The sequence below is a fragment of the Xiphias gladius genome, chromosome 21, assembly GCF_016859285.1.
Source record: "Xiphias gladius isolate SHS-SW01 ecotype Sanya breed wild chromosome 21, ASM1685928v1, whole genome shotgun sequence".
NCBI classification, from domain to species: domain Eukaryota; kingdom Metazoa; phylum Chordata; class Actinopteri; order Istiophoriformes; family Xiphiidae; genus Xiphias; species Xiphias gladius.
This window is the reverse complement of record NC_053420.1, coordinates 7,112,824-7,134,949: the sequence shown is the minus strand read 5'-3', so window position 1 is coordinate 7,134,949 and position 22,126 is coordinate 7,112,824. Positions and strand designations below refer to the sequence as shown.

Here is a 22,126-nt window from a genome sequence, read left to right as displayed (position 1 = left end):
GGAAGGCACACTGGTCTGTACAATGTTATCACGACCAAATACAGAGACATTTCTCCTGTGTCTGCATTTTCTCCTAATGTCATCAGAGAACCGCAGGAAAACATTCTGGCCCATTCATTACATGTTTAGTTACAGAGTTACTTCGAGAGGCAGCAGATTGGCAGATCGGCTGCAGATTTGAGGGACATCTTCAAAACTCCAAGAGAAATGTCTCACTTTGAAATCCACGAGCATACTTTTATCATGGAGAGACTGCTCAAAATACGCCCGTGTAATTTTCAGGCTCGGTTCAGAGAAGTGTTCATCTTTAATCTCTCGATTGGTTTGATCATGTGTGTTTTGAAAAACACAACACTTAGCGTTGACTGTGGGGGGCACTGACACGCATTGTGGCGGCGAAAATGCAGGGATACCATTCGGGGAAGGCAAGAGACAGATCCCCACACAGGAGCCCACTTAGATGTTTATTTAGAAAATGATGTCTCTTCTATCTTAAAAATATGCTCTTGGCTCGCATGCCACCTGTCCACAAGCCAGCTGGTAAGCCGGTGGCTAAGAAGCCAAAAAGCTTGCGTCTTCTACATTCTGTGTGCCGTGTGCTGTTGTGTTTTTCTGCTCAAATATATATATACATGGGCAAGAATGCCAAATCCTGTTACCAACATGTAAAAATAAGAGTGGTGATAATAGAACATGGCTGTTGCTTCCAAAATGTTGCCAAGAAATAATTTTCAATCTTAAAGAATAACACTAAAGAAACGAGTCTTGGTGACGGCATAAGGCAAAGCAACAAACCCGGGCATGCGAGTCCTGTGGGACAACCACTGCGCGTCCGTTGACGGAGCCTACCTTGATCCTCCTGGGTCGTATCGTTGTAGTTGACCTGCTTTCGGATGCGTTTGCCTTTGCCCAGGTTGCGAGCCAGATCCTCCTGTTGCTGCTCATAGTGGTGGCGGAGGAGTTTTTCCCAGTAGTCTGGATCCACGTTCTCCTCCTGCTTGATGATCTCTCGCTCCACCTCTTCCTGAACATGGGCAGGCGCACACACAGACATATTCGCACACACGCGCGCACACGCACACACACATGCACACAAACACACAGACACACAGACACACACACACACACATACATTAGTAAATGCTGGCTATGTATTAGAGTTAATATAGAGGGAGATGTTCAGTGAACCACTGTAACCTCAGAGGCAAAGGCAAACTCTCTGTTATGTACAATAAGAAAAACTAAAACCTTTCCAGCAGTTGTTCTTAATACTAAAATGAGAAATCAGTAGCTTGATGCATCATACACCATATCATCATATGATGCATCATAACCTAAATGCCCTTGTTATGGAATTTAGAGGCATTTGTTTGGATATATTTCAGTTGTATGCAACTTTTGCATTTCTGTGACACCGCAATGAAACGTTTCAGTATATGCATGTAGTATTTCTCTGCATGCCTTGGAGTTACATTTTTGCACCTTACGTGCCAATATGTCATTGTATAACTATGTTGTAGTGTGCCGACGCCGAGTAACAAGACCCGGGTTCTTGGTGGACCAGCTGTGAATTAAAAGTACCCAGCGATCTGTGTATCTTTAAGGCCTTACGAATATAAGCATTTCCTGCATCATTAAAAATTTGGAAAACCTTTTTTTTTTAAAAAGATTTTTCAAAGATTTGCCAAGTGTTTATTCTTTTTATTGGTCCACTGTTATTTAGTACGATATCACATCCGTCTAAGGTCAGCGAGAATGTGTATCACGTCGCCCCTGTGTTCGTGGTTTGCACATGTGTCCTCACGCATTTGCAGGTAAAACATCCACCAAACGCAATACAGGGAAATTGCTTTACAGCCCCACTAGCAGGCGAAAGCACCACAGTGTATCTATAAAGAGAGGCTGATTTTAAACTGTGTGACCATGTTCTTTGTAGTTCTAATAAATCAGAATCGCGCGTGTAGAGTCAGATAAGTGTATTATGAATGAGATCTCTATTCTGACACACAATACTCTTTTTCATCCGTGTGATCCCACTCATCCTGATTTCGTCTGGCTGAGCAACACCGGTATTTTCTCACCTCTCCGTCCTCTTCTTTCACCACATACTGAGCCACCTTGAAGGAGCTCAGGTACTCGTTCATGTTCTGAATCTCCGTGTCTTCAGTGGCATCCTGGCTGCGGTCCAAAAGCTTCGAGATAGCATCGTCATCATAGTGAATCACGTTGCCCTCCTCGCCATCTTTGTTGTCACCTGTTGATCAGAAGCTCGTAGTTAACGACTAATAGGAGCCCTTTTTTCGAGCAGATAAAAATAGTCCTTTTGCCCATGGATAAAGCTTTGATCTACAGAAAAAAGGATCTGAACCAAAAAAGAGAACTTTTGAATGACTAGCCAACCCACAATTATATGGATTCGCTGGCATTTTGGGTTTTTGTCTCGTTTTCAAACCCTCATTGCCCTTTCTGAAATTAGCTCCACACTGAGTTCTACTTTGTGAGTCACTGACTTTTGTGGAAACGTGGATCTGCAGAGGAGCTTAATGGCAGAAAATTAGATGCTTTTTGAAGAATACGATACCAGTACTTCAGAAAATTGCAGCACAAACAGAGCAAGAGTAAGCACCCTTTCTGCATTTGAAAGGAACAGGGCAAATGGAAACGTATTTCTGAGAAGTTTCCCAACCAAGGTCTCATTTGTTTGTTATCATCAAACAAGATGTTAAATAAAACGTACCAGATTGAAGATCAACTTGAAGTTTGGAACTTATTTGGAACTTTTCTGGACTGAGCGTGGATATCATAAAACAAACCAGGAATATCACAAGGTGCCAACACGCCAGATTCTGTGTAGCATCCTCTTAGCTAGAGGAAAATTTGGAGCACAGACATACCCATGGTTCGGGCAGCCTCCATCTCATCTTTGAAAAGCTCCTCTGTGCCAAACTTGAGGATGTCGTCCAGTTCTTGTTTCGACATAGAGCCAGTTTTGGAGCCCAGGCCGGGCCGCACCACCAGATGGGTCAGCATCATCTTCCTCTTCGCCACCTGAGTGATCCGCTCCTCCACTGAGCCTCGTGTCACAAACCGATAGATCATCACCTTCTTGTTTTGGCCTATGCGGTGGGCTCTGCTAAAAGCCTGGGAGAACGGAAAGAGGGAGAGAGATGAAGGCGACAGGGATGACATACCAGTCAACAGCTAAAATGAAAGAGATTGCATCAAACTGTGCTGGTTAAAAGCCTCAGTGCATTCAGAAAATATTCAGGCCCCTCCACTTTTTTCAGATGTTGTTATGTTGCAGCTTTATGCTAATATTTAAAAAAAAATCTTTTTTTTCCCCTCATCAATCTACACTCAAGACACTCAATGACAAAGGGAAAACAGAATTTTAGAATTTCTTGCTATTTTTTGTCATTAAAAAGGAAAAACTGAAATATCACATCGACACAAGTATTCAGACCTTTTGCTATGACACAGCTCAGGTGCCTCCCAGATGTTTCTACACCTTGACTGGAGTCCACCTGCGGTAAATTCAATTGATTGCACATGATTTGGAAAGACACAATAAGGTCTGTATAAGGTCTCACAGCTGACAATGCATATCAGAGCAAAAAACCGAGCCTTGAGGTCGAAGGAACTGCCTGCAGAGCTCTGAGACAGGATTGGGTCGAGGCACAGATCTGGGGAGGGCTACAAAATAATTCTGCTGCATTGAAGTCTCCAGGATCACAGTGGTGTCTATAATTCTTAAATTGAAGAAGTTTGGAACAACCAGGGCTCCTCCTAGGGCTGGACGCCCGGCCAAATCCAGCAATCAGGGGGGAAACTGCCTTGGTAACAGAGCTGATCAAGAACCCGATGGTCACTCTGGCTGAGCTCCAGAGATCCTGTGTGGAGATGGGAGAAACTCCCAGCGGGACAACCAAGTCTAAGTGTAATGTCTGGTTTCCTCCAGACATGACTCTTAGAATTGAGGGCAAACAGCTCAATCTTGCTTTCATCAGACCGGAAGATCTTGTTTCTCACAGTCTGAGAGTCCTTTAGGGGATGGTTTTCCTTCTGCATGTTTCTCCCATCTCTCCACTGGATCTCTGGAGCTCAGCCAGAGTGAACACTGGGTTCTTGGTCATCTCTGAATACTTTCCGAATGCACTGTGATTAAGTCACACTTTGCAACAAAAGTATGCAAGTGTCCGTCACATATTCTTAGAGAAATCAGTACTTGAATGTCATTGTGAGGATTCCAGTCAGAGTCGTAGATGATGACAGTGTCTGCACTTGCAAGATTGATGCCAAGACCTCCAGCTCGTGTTGACAGCAAGAAGCAGAATTGCTGAGCGCCCGGCGCTGTGATGAAAACCAAAGCAGAGAGTTGATGTGCGTGTGTCTGTGTGTGTGCGTGTGTGTGTGTGTGTGTGTGTGTGTGTCTGAATGTGTGACAGCAAGTGAAAGGCAGGTGGAGAAAAACATGCATCATCAAGAACGCACCCAGATATATTGTGGGTTCTCAAACTCACCATTGAAGCGGTCGATGGCCTCCTGTCTTAGGCCTCCAGTAATTCCTCCATCAATGCGTTCATATTTATAACCCTCAAACTCCAAGAAATCCTCAAGCAGATCCAACATCTTTGTCATCTGTATAAAGATGGTATTACAAGTTTATGTAGCTGAGATCAAACTAACTGGAATTGTTCAAACTAAGAAAAGTCTGAATCGTCACTAAAAAGGATTGTTGTTAAAATATCTGGAATATAGGTTGATTTACCACCTTCAACTGGCGTTGGCTTTGGAAAGGCTAAAATGTGGAGGGCTGGATTTCAAGTGTTTTGTGGCAACCGATCAATGAAAGTACCGGCTTCCGACCCAGACACAATATTTATTCGACTTACCTGAGAGAAAATTAGAACTCTGTGTCCTTCATCTTTGAGTTTCTTCAGCATTTTCTGAAGCAGCGTCAGTTTTCCTGAAGACTTAACCAGTAGGTTGCCATCATAAGAACCATTGGGTAATACAGGAGCTTCCTGCAAAGACAAACTGGAATTACCGCCTCGCCGTTCTATGCCTACGCCAACCAGATGCGTGGCAGTTTACATCCATGTTGCTGTAGACTCATATAATAAATGTAGCGAAGACTATGAAGGAATTGAATAAAAGGTATTAAGGGTATTTTATCATAATTAACATATGAATTCTATAGTTATGGCCAAAAATGTGTTTTGTGAGGTCAAAGTGACCTGACCGTTGACCTTTGACCACTAAACTCTGATCAGCTCAACCCTTGAGTCCCAGTGAACGTTTGTGCCAAATTTGAAGAAATTCCCTCAAGGCGTTCCTGAAAAAAACGCGTTCGCAAGGATGGGACCGATGGACGGACGGATTGAAAAAATAACGCCTCCGGCCGCAGCTTTGGCAGGGGCGGAGGTATAATAATAAAAAATAAAAAAATTCCAGGCATCAACCAGAGAAATATCTGAATACATTCAACAGTAATTTTGATCGCTAGGGTACACATTTTTCTAGCAGACAAGGGCCACAACTGGGTACAGAATAAGGTAAAACAGCCGCGGTTTCTTGGTGCCAGCAGCATATAATTTACTTAAGCATGTTCTCTAATCAGTATTGTGATATATATTAATATCGAACTACACTGGAAACTGCTGCCTTACCACAGCAGCCACGGGGAACAGGTAGGGATGGTTGCAGCACTTCTTCAGGTCCATCATAATGTTAAGCAGCGACACTTGGTTCCCTCCACCTTTGGAGTTCAGAGCCTCAAAGTTTCGTGTCAAAATAAACTTGTAATATTTCCTAAATGTCAGAGGACAGAGATCGTATTGCGTTAGGAGGGGTGATGAAAGCGAAGCACAAAACTAGACTCGTTAATTCCATCAAAAAACACACAGACACACACGTCATCCCTTTGGCAAATAAAGTCCTCAAAACACGATCTCGGAGAGTGGAGGGTGCAGCCTATACTGAATTAGCATAAACAAAAAAATTAATTGTTTATGCACCTGTCAAGGTGCAAGACTTCTAGCCTTCACACCGTACATCTAACATACAAATGCAGACCGTACAAATATTTTAGCATTTATTTTTTCCACTTTCCTATTTGTACAGAAAGCTCAGTTATATAGTCTTCAGTAAGGGTTATGATCATTTCAAAACCTTGAAAACCCCACTATGTAATATAAAATATACTGTATATAGGAGCCAGGATTTATCAGATGGCACAGACACCAACGAGGCACACTATCTATCACACCTACTGCAACTATTATCCCTTTAACATTTCTATTTTCCCCGGTCATACTTCTGCATGGGGCTGAGCTCCACTCTGACGATCAGCTCTGTCTTTGCAGGCATGTTCTTGAAGACATCGGCTTTCAGCCTCCTGAGCATGTGTGGCCCGAGCAGGTCGTGGAGCTTCTTGATCTGGTCCTCTTTGGAGATATCAGCAAACTCCTCCAGGAAGCCTTCCAGGTTACTGTACAGATCACAGGTCACACGAGGAGGAAATAAAAAATGAAATTAAGCTTGAGTGCAGAAAACACTATTTCTCGCTTCTCAAGTTTTATTTACTACAGTTTAGATCTACATCTAATTCAAACCATACATTCAAACAACGCAAGACTTGTCCACGTAAGGGGGGACCTATTTGACACACTTGCTAAGAGCTAACGGAGAAGGACAAAAAAGCAGGGGAACGAAAATGATAGAAGAGAGGAAGGACTCACTTGAAGCGATCAGGGGTGAGGAAGTTAAGCAGGTGGAACAGCTCTTCCAGGTTGTTCTGAAGGGGGGTGCCAGTCAGCAGCAGCTTGTAGTAGATCTTATACCCGTTGAGAATTCTGAAAAACTGGACAGGACACATTTTGTACAGGTTATGATAAAAGCATATGCCCTAAAAAAAAGACAGCAGCAAAGATGCATGTGCTGTAAATCAGCCTGGATCTAAAACTCCAATCAAACCTCAATTACCTCAAAGACATTTTCCACATTCTATCAGAATTGTATTTCTTTTTCGATTAAGTTTGTGGACAAATATATCCTACTCATATCTGTCCGTGTTCCTGCTCCTTTCCTGACAGAATTATGCTATTTTTCCTTTCTAACCTCTCATGGAGACCACCAACTGCTGTTATCAATGCCAGAAGGGCCGTCATACCTTTGACTGGTTGTTCTTCAGTCTGTGGGCCTCGTCTACCACCAGGCAGGCCCAGGTGATGGAGCCCAGAATGGCTTGATCGATAGTGATCAGCTCATAAGATGTCAGCAGAACGTGGAACTTGATCGGGGTGTCTTTCTGCGAGGGGAAGAACAAAAGAACATCAAAAGAGTAATTCAAATGTTGACCCATTTATACGTAGGATCATGTGGTAGAGGAAATGATTTATTACTTTTCGGTCAACTATAGGCTGAAACGAAATAAAACAGCGTACTTGAGGACAGTATTTGATCTGGTCGATGTACTGAATAGCTGACGTACCTTCATGCGAAACACCTTCCGCCCTGATTTCACTGCACTGTCCTCAAAGGTGAATTCGTTCTCCCTGATGATTGCCCTGCTGTCTTTGTCCCCGGTGTACGTCACCACGTAGAAATCTGGAGCCCACATCTCAAATTCCCTTTCCCAATTGATGATAGTGGAGAGGGGCGCGCTCACCAAGAACGGCCCCTTCGAGTGGCCCTGAGGGAGAGAAAAGAACGACATGACTAAGAAACTCTCACATCACGGGACCGAGATGTACTATAGGTTTTATAATTTACTTTTCTCATTATCCGGTATGATTTCATCTACATTTTAAGTCTACATTCCCATTTGTATTATAGGGATTGATATTAATTGTGTGCTCCTTTTACAATGCACTCAAAGAAACCAAACTGTGATGTACCTTATGAAATACGGGCATAAAAGAAGACATTCTTCCACCCTCACCTCCTTATATAGCGAGTAGAGAAACACTATTGTTTGCACTGTCTTTCCCAGGCCCATCTCATCAGCCAGGATGGTGTCTGTGCCCTGTGCCCAGGAGAACCTCAACCAGTTCAGGCCCTCCAGCTGGTATGGGTGCAGTGTTCCTCCAGTGGCATTAATGTACCATGGCTGGTGTTCAAACTTGATTGTTGGCTGAAGATATGAGCATACAGTAGTATTTTAGAGAGATAATTACATTGGCCAGAGTCAACAATTTGGCCAACATTTAGCCTAATGTGAATGGAAATTATGTATACAGTATGAGAATGAATGAGCAGCCCATTTATGATGCTAAATCATAAAACCCAATATCACTTTTGAGAGGTTCACTAAAGAAGGCTGCTGCAGCAAGCAGCCAAGAACAATGCAGTCTTGTGCTCCCAGGAAGAAACAGTTAATTGGGGCAACTCATTGGACTTCTGTGACCTAAGTGCATCTAAATATCCCAGCTTACATCTATGATGGGAGCATCAGGTGGGACCTCCCTTTTTGGATGGTCCTCTTTCAGCTTTTTTCCTTTCCTCACCACCAGGGGTCGTTGGTCCTCCCCTAGAATTTGCTCCCTGGGAAAAAAAATTGCAGCAACACGATGAGTCAAAGAACTCAAACAGGGCAATCACTGACAGAGGGCAGGGCAGAAAAAGAAACAGCAGCAGATGTGCCTTTGTTTATTTTTGTGTGGCGTACCATTAAGAAATGCTGTGGAAAGAGGCATGAAATGAGGCCTAAGTCAATTTAGAGATGCTGTTAACCAACCTGTGGTCCCAGTAAAAAGCTTTATGGCTGTCATATTCTGGGATGTCAAAATCGTCCACCTCCCAGGTGCACTGGTCGTAGGGCAGGTCTCTCCACTTGATCAGGTAATGCACATCACCGTCCTTATCAAAACTACAGGGAAATATAAACATGAGCCAAAACGGAGAAACTCGTGACATTTGTTCATGAGATACGACACATACTAGACAGAAAATCCCATGAAAGTCACTTGTCACTACCCCCAAGTGTAGCTGTTAAGGGCTGGGGCTGACACTTGGAAACTTTTTTTAATGTATGATTCAGTGCCAAAGCAGATCTCATATAGTAAAACATATGATTATACCTTACACTGAATCTGTCTGAAGAACATGTATGTAGTGACAAGCTCCAACACAGGCCTGAAAAGTTCTGTTCTGTTCTTTTCCAAATCTCTACCACTACGCATTTTCTGTGACTTTAAACACCCAGCATCTCCTGTATTTCCATGTTGAAATATTCTGTGCTGTGAAGAGTAATCCCCGTCTATAAAGGCGAGATGACAGCAGGCATAAACCACACTCAGCCCAGCTTATCGTCGAGGACTTCAAGTCTGTAAAACATCTGGGTATACGAATTTTTGTGTAACTGTGAGCAGCCACCTGTGGTTCAGTATCCGGTGGATAACCATCCACTCTGGTTTAATGCCGTAGCGGTAGAAGCGCTCCTCCATCACGGCATACTGGGGGTCTTTGCTCTTCCTCTTCTCGCTGTTGAGCTCCTCCTCTCCGGAGCCGTAGTCATACGGCGGTGGCTCATCCATGTCGTTCTTTCGCTGGTAGTTCCGATACATGACCGTGTGATACAGCTCCAACTGCACGAGCACGGACAGAGCACAACAATCAATTCGGCTGAGTTTCACTCGGCACCACCTCTGGCAAAAGGATGCTTTTTTTTCTAGGAATGCGACGTATCATCTAGCCGAAGCATTGAGACTAATTTGATTCACTACTCAAAGTTCCATAATGGATTTAATGAAGGGAAGAGGGATACAAAATAAATTGATAAGAAAGCTGTCTTGTCGCTAAAGAAGGGAGACGAGGCTTCTCCGGGGCCAAATCTGAAAACAACCAATTGTTCTATCATCATTAAAGTAAACGTCAGCTAGGCTTGCGCACTGAAATGCTTACTAATTGTATATTTCTTAAAGAATGACAGTTAAATGGCTGTAGGGACGTGCATTATCATTTTACATTAAACTGCAAAAGACGGTCCGGTGAAAAAACCCGTTCTGTGTGCTCCATATTTAGCAAAGACAACACGCAGTTCCTGTGGCCATGGAGAGCAGAAGTGTCTGGCATCTCACCTGCAGTTCGCTGACCCAGGAGCAGTGCCAGTATGAAAGGCCAGCCCACTTTACAAAGAACTCCCTCTCCGGGTGGCCCTTGAGTGGGGGCTTGGTCAGTGGATCATTTGGCTTGCCGTCAGGGCCTGCAGGCAGTTCAGCTGGCAGTGGGGGTTCTCCCCATGTCCAGTGCAGAATCTTTTGTACTTTACCTTTCAGGGGAGGGCACTAAGAAAAAAAAAAAATAGAAATCCAACACTGCAATTGGGAAGGCAGTTAAATGACACACTAGTTCTTTGGAAAAATGTAAAACAAGTACCAAAAAGTGCCAACACGTCTTTGAAGAAGTGCTTGTAAATGTATGTAGTGTTGAGGAGAAATACTGAAGTACGTAAAGCACCTCGTCAAAATGCACAGAAATCTATCCTCGCAATCTGTATATTACCAGTCAGCATCACAATAGCTTGATGTTGCTGTAAAATCATTCAAAATCAGGTCAATTTGAAAGGAGTCTCAAAAATATATATTGGTTAGGAGAGTAGGAGGTGAGTTTAAATCATTTTTTTAAGCTTTAACCCTAAGACCTTTGGGGGTCCATAAATAGTATTACATAGTATAGACAGAGATGTATGCGGCCTCAACTCACCATGCACCGAGGACACAACCACTCCCCATTGGGTATCTCGGGGAGAGGCGGGTTGAGGCAGTGGATGTGGTAGGAAGATGGGCAGGTGTCGCAGCACAGCAGCTCGCCTCCATCCTTACACACCCTGCAGAACTCCATGTGGTCATCCTCTTCCTCACCTGCGGCCTCCTCCTCCTCGTCCTCCTCATCTTTGGCCTCCCACTGGATTCCCTCCTTCTCCTGGGAGACACGGTTAGCACAAATGGTTGCAGCGGGTTCACCCACCTTTTTGTTTGTACCCGCGGCAATACTACAGGGACACATTACGGAGACATGTGATACTTACAGATTATTTTCACGGGGTTCGTCTTTTTATTGAGTCAGCCACACTAACATATTGGAGCCGTGAGACCAAAAGGCTGCATGATCAAAGCTCTGTTGCCTGTTGTCATGACTTATTTATCAATTACGCACCATAGATTTAAAGGCATAAAAGACTAACTTCGAAGCACGTACAGAATACTGATGACTAACGAGACACAATTTTTAGTCCACAGCACTGACTGCTGCTACTGCACTGTATTGAGGTCATGAGAAGAAAAAAAAAAAAGTGTTTCTGCGACGGAAAATTGTGTTTAATTTTTCGGACTTTTCTCTCTAATCTCTGCCTTTTTTCTTACTTGTGAAATACTAGATACTTTTGCTTTTTCCTGCCTTCAAAAAAACCTCAGACGAAAGAATCTGAGGAAAGTGAAGTCACTCCTTCGCTGAACTGATCACAACCAGTTGTGTGTGCAACCTGTTATGCAGGGTTGTAAGTAGACGTTGCTTCATTTTAAGAGGTCACAAGCTAAAAAAGGTTGGGGACCACCGCTGAAGATGACAGTTCAACCTAACGTCTTATTCGGTTTACATTTCACACACAAATATCCCAGTGCACATGTGGCGTTTTAATAATATATATATATAGTTTTCTAATATTCAGAGTGTTACCATGAAATTCAAACCTGCACAGAGGAAACTGACATGCAGCATATGGTGAAAGAGCCCAGTTGATGCAGTTGGCACACACCACACAGACCCACTTCAATTACCTGATGCAGTGTGTGACTGAAAAGTGTACCACTATAGTAACGCCCACTCGTCCTCCCAAAATAAATCCCCACAGATGACCGCTTTGGCAACGTTGTTTGCATATCTAAAAAACATAAAACTTCATAAATATGTTTATATATCAAACTAATCAACTCACACAGTGCGGACAGCTCCATTTGCCCTCGGGGGCCTTCTCCAGCTCAGGGTCCAGGCAGACCAGGTGGTACGCTCTGGGACAGGTGTCACACAGGATGATCTCTCCACCCTGCTGGCAAACCTCACAGTAGTCCTGGTGATCCGTCTCATAGCCATCCCCGTCTTCCTCTGGAGGAGGGTACAGGAGACGGTAAAGTCCGATGTACAGAACATCACTCTGAACGCACCTGCCCGATCACCGGCAGCGTGAGGTTTAAACATCTTACACAATATGCTGATCTGCCTCTAAATGTGAGTGAGACTCCGTGAGTTTGAGGGAAATGACTGCTGAGAAAGAGTATTCAGAAAACATTCCCAGAATAAATAAAGCTTGAGAAAAAAAAAAACACTTTAATTTCCTTGTTACCCGTAATCAAACAGTCTGGTTCGGAAAGATTTCATAGGGATTTTGGAGGGGGAAAAAAAACACACCACAGTCAACATACTTTTCCTTTTTTTCCGCCCACGTCGGGCCTTTTTCTTGCTGGCAGCCCCCGAGGTATCAGAAAGCACGGAGGCACTGTGGATGCTGATGTCATCAAAGTCCGACTCCTCCAGGAAGTCTTCCTCACTCTGGAAAAGCATACACACAAACTGAAGCGCCCGGAGCTACACAAAGAATTAAAGTAAACCAACATTCACAGTAAGTGCAGTAAACAGTCGATCACTTTGATGTCATTGAAAAGACACGCGAGAGGAGAAGCTGAGAGAATGAATGAATTGAGGGGGGAAAGAAAAAACAAGGCGTACCGAGGATGCTTTCTTCTTCTTCCCACTTTGGCCCGACTTTGATTTGGTCTTCTTCGGCCTCGGTTTCTTCTTCACCTCCTTCACAGTCTTGCTTCTCTTTCTGACTCCTGGTCCTGAGACACACAAGACCGAGACAACAGGCAGGCTAACCAAGCTGTATCCTTGCTATTGCCTCCAAAAGTATGTGTTCTGTTCACAGTTCACTACGCCTTACCCTTTCCCTCTTTGGTTTTGGCTTTTTTGATTGGCCCCAGCTGGGAGCTCGGCTGGCTGCCGCTGACAGACGTGGGCTGTGCCACGGTAACCGTTTCCACGGCGGCGGCCACGGCGGCGGCCACGGCGGTGGCAGAAGCGCCCTTGAAGGGGTTGTTGGCGCTGAACTCTCGCCACTTGGCCCCTAACACTGTCATCATCTTTGACATGGGAATCTTGGGGTTCTTCTTGGCAATGAGAGGCCTGAGTAAAAACCAGAGGGAGAGGGAACAACAACAGGCGCTTTATTATGTCACCCTTTATTCCTGTTGATGTAATATCTACTCCCATTAGCCCTGGAGGGAGCTTGATTTGCTGACACCGCACTGCCCCTTAAGTTTTGTTCTCCCTGATTTGCTGCGTGTGTGTCATGTTTGTGATTTGTCAAGCAACAGCTTGAGGTTTGGCACGCTGGCCTGTGAAAGATAGTGGGTCAGAGCACCGAGTCCCAGAGCCTCTTGGCTGTCAGAGGCATCCAGTAAGCAGCTGACTACTCACAGCGGGCACTGCAGGAGCTCATGCTCCACTTTGTCGGAGCAGAGGCTTAGCCGAGCCAGACAGCCCCAGGTGAGACAGACTCTTTATACCAACAGCCGAGCTTTCTAGCTCAAACAAAAAGAGCACTGTTTGCTCGTCACAGCACACTATAGACTCACTGCAGAGTTTTTGTTGGAAGTCTCTCAGTGAGGGACTCTGACAATCCTCAGAAACAGAAAAAGAACGGCGCAGTTTAACACAGGGAGGAAATCCAGACACGAAATTAGATGCTTGCCTGAGGAACTGGCTGAAAGCCTTGTAGTTGGTGATGGTTTTATAGTCGTCCTCCGTGAAGCCATACTGAACGTCTTCAAGACCCCACTCCTGCATCAGCTGGCTGGATGACTTGGGCTCCTAAGGAAATACAGATGAAAGGAATCAACACAAATTCGTTGAATGATGTTTAACATATCAAATACATATGTTAAATAAATGGTAACCATTTATCATTCACATCACTTTTAAGGATGGCCCACCTAAATAATAAAACAAAAGGATCCTTGCGGCGAATTTGGACAAAAACTTTTTAAGGATTTATTTCACCGTTTTTCACTGCAAAACTACTAAGATGGTTGGGAGAAACTATATTTTTAAGGTTTCCATGTACTTTTTCATGCAGCACACCTGGGTTATTTTTACAAAACGTGTAATACGCATATCTAGTGAAACACACGTTCGTATTAATGAAATTTTCCATAGTACTGGGAATTGGTGAAAGTTAGGGCAGGAAGGTCAATGGAAAAAGGCTAAATGAATAAAAATTCATTAAATTTGATTGTGAATAAACTACCCATCACTTCATGGAACTAGACTTACTTTCATGTTACCATCATCGTCGTCATCGTCATCATCTTCTTCATCTCTCTTCTTCTTCCTGGGCTTCTTCTCTTTCTTCTCCTTCGGTTTCTTCTTCTTCTTCTTGGTGGGGCCGTACATGCTGCTCTCGCTCTCAGACCCTATTTCTGGACGTTCCCGTTCCTCCTCCACCTCTGAGGTCTCCTCCAGGTCGCTGTCAACCCTTGCCTGAATTCCCCCCTAAGACGTTTGCAGAAAGGACACACAAACTTACGTACAATAGCAGTAAATGAAGACGGTTGTTTAGGCGGTAATCAGTAGCAGGATGTGTGCATCTTGAAAGGCATACGGCTTTCACTGATCTTGCTCGTCTTCCAGCAGACAGAGATGTGTTTGCATACACCTTCACAAGACTCCAACTATATTTTTTGCTGAATGAAAACTTCACCCTAGCAGTCTTTCTTTGATGCAGTCAAGAGCTCCTGCCAAACAGCTATTTTTATAAATGTAAACTGGTAGAATCTGGCTTTGAATCTTGCTTCAGCTCTCTACCTCCTGACATGACTGTGACTGACTGAAGCTAGCATCAAAGCCAGATTCCTGGATCACAACCGAATTTAGGGTCTGAATCGCACCATTGGCGACACAAAGGAAATCTGTATCCAGTTAAGCGCTATCTTCTGACACAGAATTTCATATCTAGTGATAAAAAAAAGGGGGAATAATTAAAATAAATGAAAAAAATGAAACTCAATGATAGGGCAAATAAGCATGGCATTAATTTTGCCAGGGTTAAGGATTAGAGCTCCCACAGAGGCCACCCACGCTAAAAACATGTGTTGTCAGTATACTATAAAGGCCTTTGGATAAAAGCTTCCACATGGAATTTGCATAAATTAAATTACATGATTCCAAAGTGTCACTGTTTTGCTGACATTGTAATTCTTCTGCCCGTGATGAAATATATAAATCATTACACCGTGTCAACAGTTAGTGGTGAGTTGATAAGGAGGCAAGTCGGAGGCACGTTCGCCTTTTACACATGCTTCGACAACAAACTCGACCGAGGCGCAGAACACCTCAGGCGGTGCAGCCGGTTTACAGCCCAGAGAGAGCTGATGTGTAGACCGCGCTGCATCGTGCCTGTTTTCCTATGAGACATCTGGAAGGGTATACGGACTTAACAGTTTACAGGTGTTGTTTGTGTGATGGAGAGTGTTGCATATGAACAAATCCACTGGTGCGTGCTCACGAAAGTGTGTGCGAGGTGTGTGAGTTGTGTTTCTCTCGTTTTTCCCCTCTCACCTAATTACTTGTCTGCTTGTGTGTGTAGTATGTGCGTGCAAGTGTGCATGTTCATTTTTATTTGTGCATGTGTGTATCTATGTATGTTTTTGAATGGGTGTGTTTCTCTTTTCTTTAATCTAGAGATGCATTTCTTGGCAGGGAATTTGCGTGCGCGCACGTCTGTTCATGTGCCTGGATATATGTATATGCGTATATCTTTTCGTGCGGCTGTGATATTTTTTTTTAAATCTCTTTTGGTGTGTGTTTTCCGTCCACACGTGTTTGTGTGCATGTCTTTGTATACGTGTATGTACCGTGCGTGCGCCTCTGCGCGCGTGAACATGCGTGTGCACGTGCTAGGGAGCGAATTAGTGCACAGCAGCTTTGTGCTCTGCTCGCTGCCTGTTGCTCAGCAGGCCTGCGTGGATCCAGGGAGAGACTTGCAGGCGTTTTACTCTGCAGCGCAGTGGAAAGCCTCACGTTGCCGCAGCACCCGCCAACCCTACCAGCAGCCTGGCTGTGTTGCCATGGTGACCAAATTTGAGCAGTGTCTGGCTCTAGCTTTCTTCTCTCTCTCTCCTCCTAGTTTTCTCTCTCTTTCCCATAGCTCACCCCCCCCTGCACACCTTCCTTTTCTCTCACTTTCTTTCCTTCACATCTCATAACCCCCCACCATTATTTTCTCTCTCACTCTTTCTTTCAATCCTGCCCCCCCCCCACACACACACACACAAACACACACACACTCTATCACAGTGGCAGCCAATGGAACAGCGCCATCCAATCAGACACGTTTGCATAACGAGCTTGTTATGCAGAGGCCGGTGGTTGCAGAGCTGGTGCTCCAGCACCCGTCTAGACAAATCTCATTTATGCATAAGAAGAAGGAGAGAGAAAGAGCGAGAGGGAGGGAGTGAGAGAGTAAATTGAAGATTGTGGATGGGGGATGGGAGTTGGGGGTGGAGATGGAGGAGGGAAAAGCAAAGAAGCAGAACCACTGTTGAGAGCAACTGCAAAGACAAACCTGCAACAACCTCACCGTGGCCCAGAATTCAATGTTACACACAAATCATAGGACCAAAGAGGACACTGGCAGCAACAAAGAGGGTGTCTCTACTTTCAGAGGGAAGAAAATCAGATAAGTGCTGATAACATAATCAAATTAGATGCTTCCCCATAATGGCTCTGCCTTAGGGGGATTGTAGAGGATGCAACAGAAAATATGAAATGAGTGAAGAACTGGATATTCAATAAAATCTAGTTCAACAAGGAAAAAATACTGCTGTAAAAACACTTTAAGATTCCAAAACAACAGCCTCTTCTTTTCCCCAGAAATCAGCAACAGCTCTCTGTTGACTCACATTCCCAGAGAGGATATTGAACTCATAAAAAACAAGACAGAGGCTCATTTCGAATTGACTCTATTTCAGCAAAAGCTAAAGCTACAAGCAGCTCCTTCACAGCTTCGCAGAGGTTTAATTACGGCCAAAGTTCAGCCTCTTCTTTTTCCACTAAAATTTGCTGCTTTCTATAAATTCAGATTCCCCTTGATTTGGTAGATTTGTTGTTGAAGAGGAGGCACGGCACCCCGTCATTTGTTTCACTGCAGATGAGAGAAGGAAGGCAAGTTCGTCTCTCCCTCGCTACCATTCCTCCCATCAGTAGCTCTGACCTGAGACTGGGATGTGCCACTGAGAGTCTCTGACCCCAATTGACTTTTAGCCCCTGTCTGACACCAACCCTTGGGGAGTGATTGGTAGTGAATTACAGCATTGGCGGCTCCTCCGTGGGAGGGCAAAAGAGAAAAGAAATGATAGTGAAGAAAGAAAGAAAGAAAGAAAGAAAGAAAGAAGGCAGTAACTAAGGCAGCGGCATCACGATCAAGGCAAAGTGAGGTAATGCGTGAGAGACGAGAGGAGAGGGAAAAAAAGAGGCAAATACAGAGCAGAGTCTGTGTGTATGTGTCTGTGAGAGAGAGAGAGAGTGAGGAAAGGAGAGTCTCGGAGGGAGTCCCCCCCCCCATTAGCTCAGTGAGACCCAGAGCTCAGTGTTTACCTCAAGCAGCCAAAAGGCCGGGTGGCAGCATGGCTAGCCAAGCTCCTCACAGCACTGCTGGCATCTCCACTCAGTAGAGGGGAACATCCTGGCTATGTCACTGACACTGTTGAAGCCATCGCCAGCACAGGCGGGAAATGCACTGGGAATATAGTGAATTCCTGTAATCACTGAATTAAACAATATTATAGCTTGTGGGTTTTGCAAAGATTTTCAGGGGTAAAGGTAGACCGAGAGTTGACTTCATGTGAAGCTGTCTTTTTTTGTCAGATTCCCCTCAAAGCTGCACTAATCAATTTTATATATTAACGGTGGGTCGAATGACAATGTGTAATCTAAAAGGTGTCAGTCAGACTGACGAACCAACATATAATTATCATCAAAATACGGTTCTCTTCAGCTTCACAGAGCTTTTAACCGCTCGTGTCATTGTTTTGATTTTCCAGTGTTACACCATATTAACCCATTAGATTCTGTGACCTGATTAGGAGTTTCAGTCTTGATAAGATCATTTGTTCTGGAGCACACTTCCCCTTGCCATGGGGTAATTCACATTATGGTTAGTTGTCACAGAAATGAGTAGTTGGGCTCAGGTAAAAGTAACGGAAAACATAAACTGCTGAGGCAACATACCACAACACAATACTGAAACTTCGCTCTCGTCAACATCGTTTCCTGCCACAGCACACAGCTTGTTTTGCAAAAATTGGGGCTACCTGTACACTACCTGCCCAGCACCACATGTGAGAATTCAGCGGCTAATGAAACCAGGTGTTTCATCAGAAGATGGTGGAGACCAAAACTGAGGTAAAAGGAAAGTGAATATTGGACTAACGTTCCTCAGGTGGGCGGTAAAACAACTGAAAATTACTTCTGATGACAATGGCAACTGTTTGCAAAGACATTTGCAAAAGCAACTTGTAATGGCCCAGCCCTGAGACCATGGCAAATAAGGACAGCGCACGCCAGAGATTAACTAAAAGAAAGGATTTTTTTATACGGTGATGATGTGTAAGAATAATTCGACTTTAAAGCAAGACACATGAAAGACGTATCACATTCATTCCACTTACAAATAAAAGGATGAATTCATTAAAAGGAAACAAACCCTTGCTCAATTCAATACACTTTGGGGATTTGCGGCTACAGCCTTACTGAAGATAGCTAATGCGACCTACTGTCAGCTAATTTCAGATGTCATTAGATTTCACTGTATAATGACTGTATAAATGACATTACTGACTCAGTCTGCTGAGTTTATAAATCTTTTCTACTTGTGCTGCTGTAACGCTACATTTTATCATTCACCATTATCCCATAATTGCCACATTGTGACCACAGTGGCTGCTGTTCAACAAAAGTAAGGCTAGCTTTAACAGCTAGATTAGTGATTCTACCATAACAAATCTGGTTAAATAAAGTCACTAGTGGTAATGCTGAGAGCGGTTCAAACCTCTGACCTGTTATCTAAATCTTGGAGACTGAAGGCTGGAGAAACTCCACTGTCAAAACTGCTCTGTCACAGCTCTGAGTCCCACTGCTATCTTGGCACAGACGCTGTACTTCTGACCTACAGTCCCTGCCATCAGCACCAGCACCACAGGCACAAATCTACACTCTAAACTGGCACTTGGTGCCCACAGCTTACACTGGCAATGACGGCGACAGTGCTGCCAACCTCCCCTAAGCCTGAGACAGTCTACTGCCTCTCATTTAGATTACAGAGGCAGTCCAGCAGCCAAAATCACCTCCGATCCAACTGTGGACACATCAAAAGAGCGATGGGTTGAGAAACAGAGAATGCGGAGTCCAGCTTGGGCCACAACGCCTGCCAAGCTGTTGTGTCCAAGGTCATGACAGATGGTGTTGAGTGAGAATTACACCTTACCTCCTTTTTCCTCTTCTTAACTTTGGGCATTTTCCCCTCTTTCATCTTTTTGGGCTTCTTCTTCTTTTGTTGTTTGAGGGAGTCATCATCAGAGAAAAAGCTGTCAAGGGGTGCAAGGGGAACAGTGTTGCGCTCACCTTCGTCATCCTCATCTGAACACAGAAAGACAAAAACATATCTGCTTAAGAACAAAATGTAGTATACTTTGCACAAAGTACATAAGATGAATTTGGAAATTTTGCTGCTGCTGTTGAGTTTGTCGAATTAACAGCCAATTAAGTTTGTAATTAGCCTGAATCTTCAGAATTGACAAATGCAGATTGGCTTTTACACTGTAGTGCCGAATGTCAATCATTTATCAAAAACAAAAAAAAAAAAGCAAAACATTTATGAGTTCCAGCATCTAGAGGATCCAGCATGTGAGGATTTACATCTATTCTATGTTTTTTAGCATTGTAAATTGATTATCTTTGGGTCAGTTGGTTACGCAAAACAAGCGATATGAAGACGTCACCTAGGCTTTGGGAAATTGTGATGGGAATTTTTCACAATTTTATAATTTAATAGACAAAAAGATTCATCAAAAAGATGGAAAGAAAAAGATTAATTGATAGTGAAGATAATAATTAGCTGTCAGCCTGGTACACAGTGAAAATACAGCTAACTGAAAAATCAATTAGTGAGTTTTCGAAAATAAAAAGGATGAATCGGTGTCCACCAAGAGCATTTGGCAAAATAAACCTCATAATCACACATCATTGAGTGTGGATCAACTTTACCCATCAAAGCACAAATAGATGGAGTGCCTGCCCTGCCGCTAAATGGGGAGTCCCGGGAGGACCACTGAGGTATACTGAGCATATCCTCTGCCTTTAATGCTTGCTGGGACTGAAGCGACCTGCTGCTGGTTGTCAGCTGTAGTGTCTCCAAGCTGCTGTGTACAAACGCGCTGACTGCTGAGCACAGTAGACTTCACTGATGCCACAGTGGGTCGCAGAGGAGTAAGGCAGAGAGACGGTCCCGAACAATACATCACTATAAAGAGACGCGCAGAGAAATACACACAGGACGCAGCCGCCCTGTAAACGTCGATCTGATCTCGTTCTGCCCCCTGTGTCTACCGACTGTCTTTTTGTGTCTCTCAGTGTATCTATCTGCGTGTCTCCCTCGCTCTCTGCGTCTCACACAGACAGACCGGAGGGCATGAAATATGCAGCACAAGTATCAGAGTCAATCAGCCAACACTAACCCCGCAGTCTACCACTCCCCTGGGTAGCTGGAGTGAGAGATTGGGGAGGAGGGATTCCTGTGTAGTAGACACACAAACCTCACCAACCACTTACCCTCTGTTTAGCAAAGCTAGCAGGAGGTATCCCACGCGCACACACGTACAGTATGTACAGATCAGTGACTTCAAAGCTTCAATCAGTGGCGGTGGCAGGCTCATTGTGTTTCTTTTGTCCGCCAGATGAAATGTGTCATCCCTTGTTTAGTGCTAATTGGGGGTAACTTGTACTTTATGTGCCCCATTCTTTTTTCATGACAAAGCTGAGACTGACAACATTTATAAACTTAAAATTTGACAATCGTTATGTAAAAGGGGAAGTGGTAAGTCTTGAGTTCTAAAAATTGTAAACAAAGGAATCGTGCTTGTACACCATCCCTAAAACAGACTTCCTCTATCTATCTATCTATCTATCCTTGGTATTTTTGCTGCTTTGCCTGCTCCTTCCTTCTTTCTACCTCAAGCACAGACCCATGTGCTTCTCTCCCACTTTATTTCCCTCTCTCTAAATAAAGCTTTGAGTTTAGGTATTCAGTATCTCAAACAGGGGGCTCTTTTATGTCTCAGATGTATGTTAGCTGCCTGCCAGGCAGTGTTATGATGGCAACAGAGCAAGCCTCACATCTCTGTTAGATGCATATATGATGACATGGATCAGACGCAGACGGAGACAGCTCTGGATTACAGAAAGCACACCGTCCATCACTCTGCACCCTTTCTTTCTACGAGTGAGCTATGACTGGCAGGTTGACCACACATCTCTGATTAGATATGCCAGATGATGCCGGGCCGTGCGTGCCTCGCTCTGCTTCCTGTACAATAAATCACTCAAACTTGACAGTGGTGATGCTGTGTTACAGATGTAGGGTTTAAAAGTTTGATCACATGCACCTAATTCACTTTGAGCAGACTGGTTTTGGTCCTTTTCAGCCATGATATTGACATTAGTAGGGATGGCTACGTTGTTCTGTCCACCACTTTGGTACCGGATGGATTGGCACAAAATTTTGGACAGACTTTCATGGCTCCCAGATGTTGTATCCCACTGACTTTGGTGATCCTCTGACTTCTGCTCTAGCGCTGCCATGAGGTTGGCATTTGTAGTTTTGAGTGAAATATCTCAACAACTATTCGATGGATTGCCCCGGAAATTTGACAGAGACGTTCATGTCTCCATAAGATAAATTGTAATGACTGTGACGATCCCCATTCCCTTTATCAGGGCAAAATTTCAATTCACCCAAAACTTCGGTCTATGGTAAGACCTATTCCTTTCTTCCTCAGTTACAGTTTGTGTTTTGGGC

At 44.1% G+C, this 22,126-nt stretch overlaps 1 protein-coding gene across 1 annotated transcript in view; it reads right to left on the bottom strand.

The window, feature by feature from the left end:
* Positions 1-22,126, bottom strand: part of chd5 (chromodomain helicase DNA binding protein 5) — a 40,872-nt gene that overhangs the window by 14,492 nt on the left and 4,254 nt on the right. Inside the window, exons 2-25 of the mRNA XM_040116252.1 lie at positions 19,538-19,689; positions 14,329-14,547; positions 13,748-13,866; positions 12,938-13,179; positions 12,724-12,836; positions 12,420-12,546; positions 11,936-12,102; positions 10,705-10,923; positions 10,080-10,286; positions 9,376-9,587; positions 8,738-8,869; positions 8,436-8,544; positions 7,943-8,134; positions 7,493-7,693; positions 7,172-7,309; positions 6,741-6,862; positions 6,317-6,490; positions 5,670-5,811; positions 4,893-5,024; positions 4,521-4,638; positions 4,226-4,350; positions 2,895-3,141; positions 2,082-2,254; positions 850-1,024 (exon numbers count right to left, since the gene is read on the bottom strand). Of these exons, the coding sequence (XP_039972186.1) occupies positions 850-1,024; positions 2,082-2,254; positions 2,895-3,141; positions 4,226-4,350; positions 4,521-4,638; positions 4,893-5,024; positions 5,670-5,811; positions 6,317-6,490; positions 6,741-6,862; positions 7,172-7,309; positions 7,493-7,693; positions 7,943-8,134; positions 8,436-8,544; positions 8,738-8,869; positions 9,376-9,587; positions 10,080-10,286; positions 10,705-10,923; positions 11,936-12,102; positions 12,420-12,546; positions 12,724-12,836; positions 12,938-13,179; positions 13,748-13,866; positions 14,329-14,547; positions 19,538-19,689 (3,957 nt within the window). The remainder of the gene's footprint in view (positions 1-849; positions 1,025-2,081; positions 2,255-2,894; positions 3,142-4,225; positions 4,351-4,520; positions 4,639-4,892; positions 5,025-5,669; positions 5,812-6,316; positions 6,491-6,740; positions 6,863-7,171; positions 7,310-7,492; positions 7,694-7,942; positions 8,135-8,435; positions 8,545-8,737; positions 8,870-9,375; positions 9,588-10,079; positions 10,287-10,704; positions 10,924-11,935; positions 12,103-12,419; positions 12,547-12,723; positions 12,837-12,937; positions 13,180-13,747; positions 13,867-14,328; positions 14,548-19,537; positions 19,690-22,126) is intronic.